The sequence below is a fragment of the Phytophthora parasitica genome, assembly GCF_000247585.1.
Source record: "Phytophthora parasitica INRA-310 unplaced genomic scaffold supercont2.118, whole genome shotgun sequence".
NCBI lineage: Eukaryota > Oomycota > Peronosporomycetes > Peronosporales > Peronosporaceae > Phytophthora > Phytophthora nicotianae.
The window spans coordinates 92,623-94,564 of NW_008649104.1; the positions used below are offsets into that span (position 1 = coordinate 92,623).

At 44.0% G+C, this 1,942-nt stretch overlaps 1 protein-coding gene across 1 annotated transcript; it reads left to right on the forward strand.

Annotated features, from left to right (window-relative positions):
* Nucleotides 1-1,168: 1,168 nt before the first annotated feature.
* On the forward strand, nt 1,169-1,449 carry PPTG_24579 (hypothetical protein; the record flags this gene model as incomplete). Its single annotated transcript, XM_008917831.1, has 2 exons — nt 1,169-1,252; nt 1,348-1,449. The coding sequence occupies 2 exons, from the start codon at nt 1,169-1,171 to the stop codon at nt 1,447-1,449; spliced, it is 186 nt and encodes a 61-aa protein (XP_008916079.1).
* Nucleotides 1,450-1,942: the final 493 nt, after the last annotated feature.

Here is a 1,942-nt window from a genome sequence, read left to right on the forward strand (position 1 = left end):
TCAACAAAATCATCCCACGGACGGATACTGCGAACATGAAAAAACTCATCGAAAAGGCCAACTTGGTCCGATTGATCAAAAATGCTGCGAACAAGTAAAAGGTGGTTAGACCCTCAAGCCCTCACGTCGTATAGAAGCCCGGGGTGAGGTAGCCTCGGCTGCGGCGAGAGAGTCTGCCACCACCCTCTTGCAGTGCGAAAAAGTCATGACGAGGTCACAACTTTCTAGTAAAGAAATGCAATTCAAAGCTTGGTCGTGAGAATTTTTTCGCCTCGTTGCAAGCATCTACTACTAGCATAGTTAATGAGCCATGCGAGTTTGTATATAACCGGTGGAGTTGATACATTTACGGGGTGGGAGTCGTCCTCTACTCGGTAAAAACGTTATTACTGTGCTTGCATTTTACAACCTGTCATCCAAAAATATTGGCTTTGTCGTGTCTCTATGAACGAAATCGAATGCATGTGAGGCCCGTACGGCAGGCAGCTATGTAGTCAGTCGGTGACATGGTGTCACTACATCGTCATGCTGGGTCGAGAGAAAGTGTTGGGATGCCCTCAGCATGTTGCAGTCGATGGTAGAAGGCAATCTTCCACCGCGGAATAAACACCTCGATGCTGAAGTACATTCTTTGAGTTGACACCTCAAGCCCGACTGAGCAGAGCGAAACTAGATTGTCTACGACTTACGCTGGGAAAAACGTTACTGATATTTAACGCTTCGTTGAATTCATTATTCGCACATACATCATCAAACGGTCTTATTCTCAGCCAGTTAAAAACCCTTTTATTATTAATAATCACACTACAAACCATAGCTAACCACATATTAATAACCACAATCCATTTGCGGATCATGTACGCCAGGGTTACGCACAAACATATTGTATTTTAATTGGGGACCTTGCTCGAGGTCAATCAATAATTTGTTTATTGACAATTTTTTATCACTCAACTCCCTGTCGAGTACGACGCTCTACCTGCTGAACGGCAGATGCAACAAGCTGGGGGTCCCATAAAATACGATTATACTAGAGGAAGAGAAGGGTCTCCAGCGTGGTTGGGTGCATCGCCCGCCGATTAACAGTAAGCACCAAGCCTGCCCGTGAGAAGAGTCTCTCTACTTCATTAGAGATTGAAGGAATCCAGTCCAGGGCGATATAGCGAGAATGATGCAGTTGGGTCGTATCACGAACTGCACGATCAGCAAAGGATTGACCGACATCTTCGTCTGCATCTTCACGGTCGTTGCCGTGCGTGTCCACCAGGCGACTTATAGCCTTCAGGAAATTGCAGAATGAGGATACTTTTAACAGCTTACATTTGGAGTACGTAGGTGTTAGCCTAGCAGCTAGGATTCTCACGGGAAAGCTCCCAGACGTGCGCCATGATACGCAAGAAGAAGGGTACACTAAACGCTCCTGAAGTCAAGCCATTACATTGTCCATAGAATGCAAGAAACAAGGTATTTAGCCAGCAGCATACACGAATCTTTTTTGAATGCAATTGGTACCGCGCTCAAACAATAATTGTATGCGGTTTTATTGGAATAATTGAAACACCAATTGTTTGTTACGCAACCCTGATGTACGCATTATGAATTCAACGATGTAGTATATAGTATGTAGTGCTAGACAAAGCCGTGTAAGTTACAATTTTAAAAAATGAGCAGCCAATAAGAATCTACCATCCGACTTGGTCTTAACCCTTTAAGCAGTTCTATTTTTCCCTTAACCGTTTCGCGATAAAAGGAAGCAGAATGCGCCCTTTTCCTTGTTTTCAGCTAAGTACGACGATGTATCCATGTTAAAGGAGGCAAAATTACTCCTTTTCAAATTAAGTACGTTTACGACAGGTCGTTTTTGCCATAGAGCAAATCACACTTGGAAGATTTGAAGGTGGTCCATCACTCGCCTTAAAGGAGGCAAAATGCCTCCTTTTGT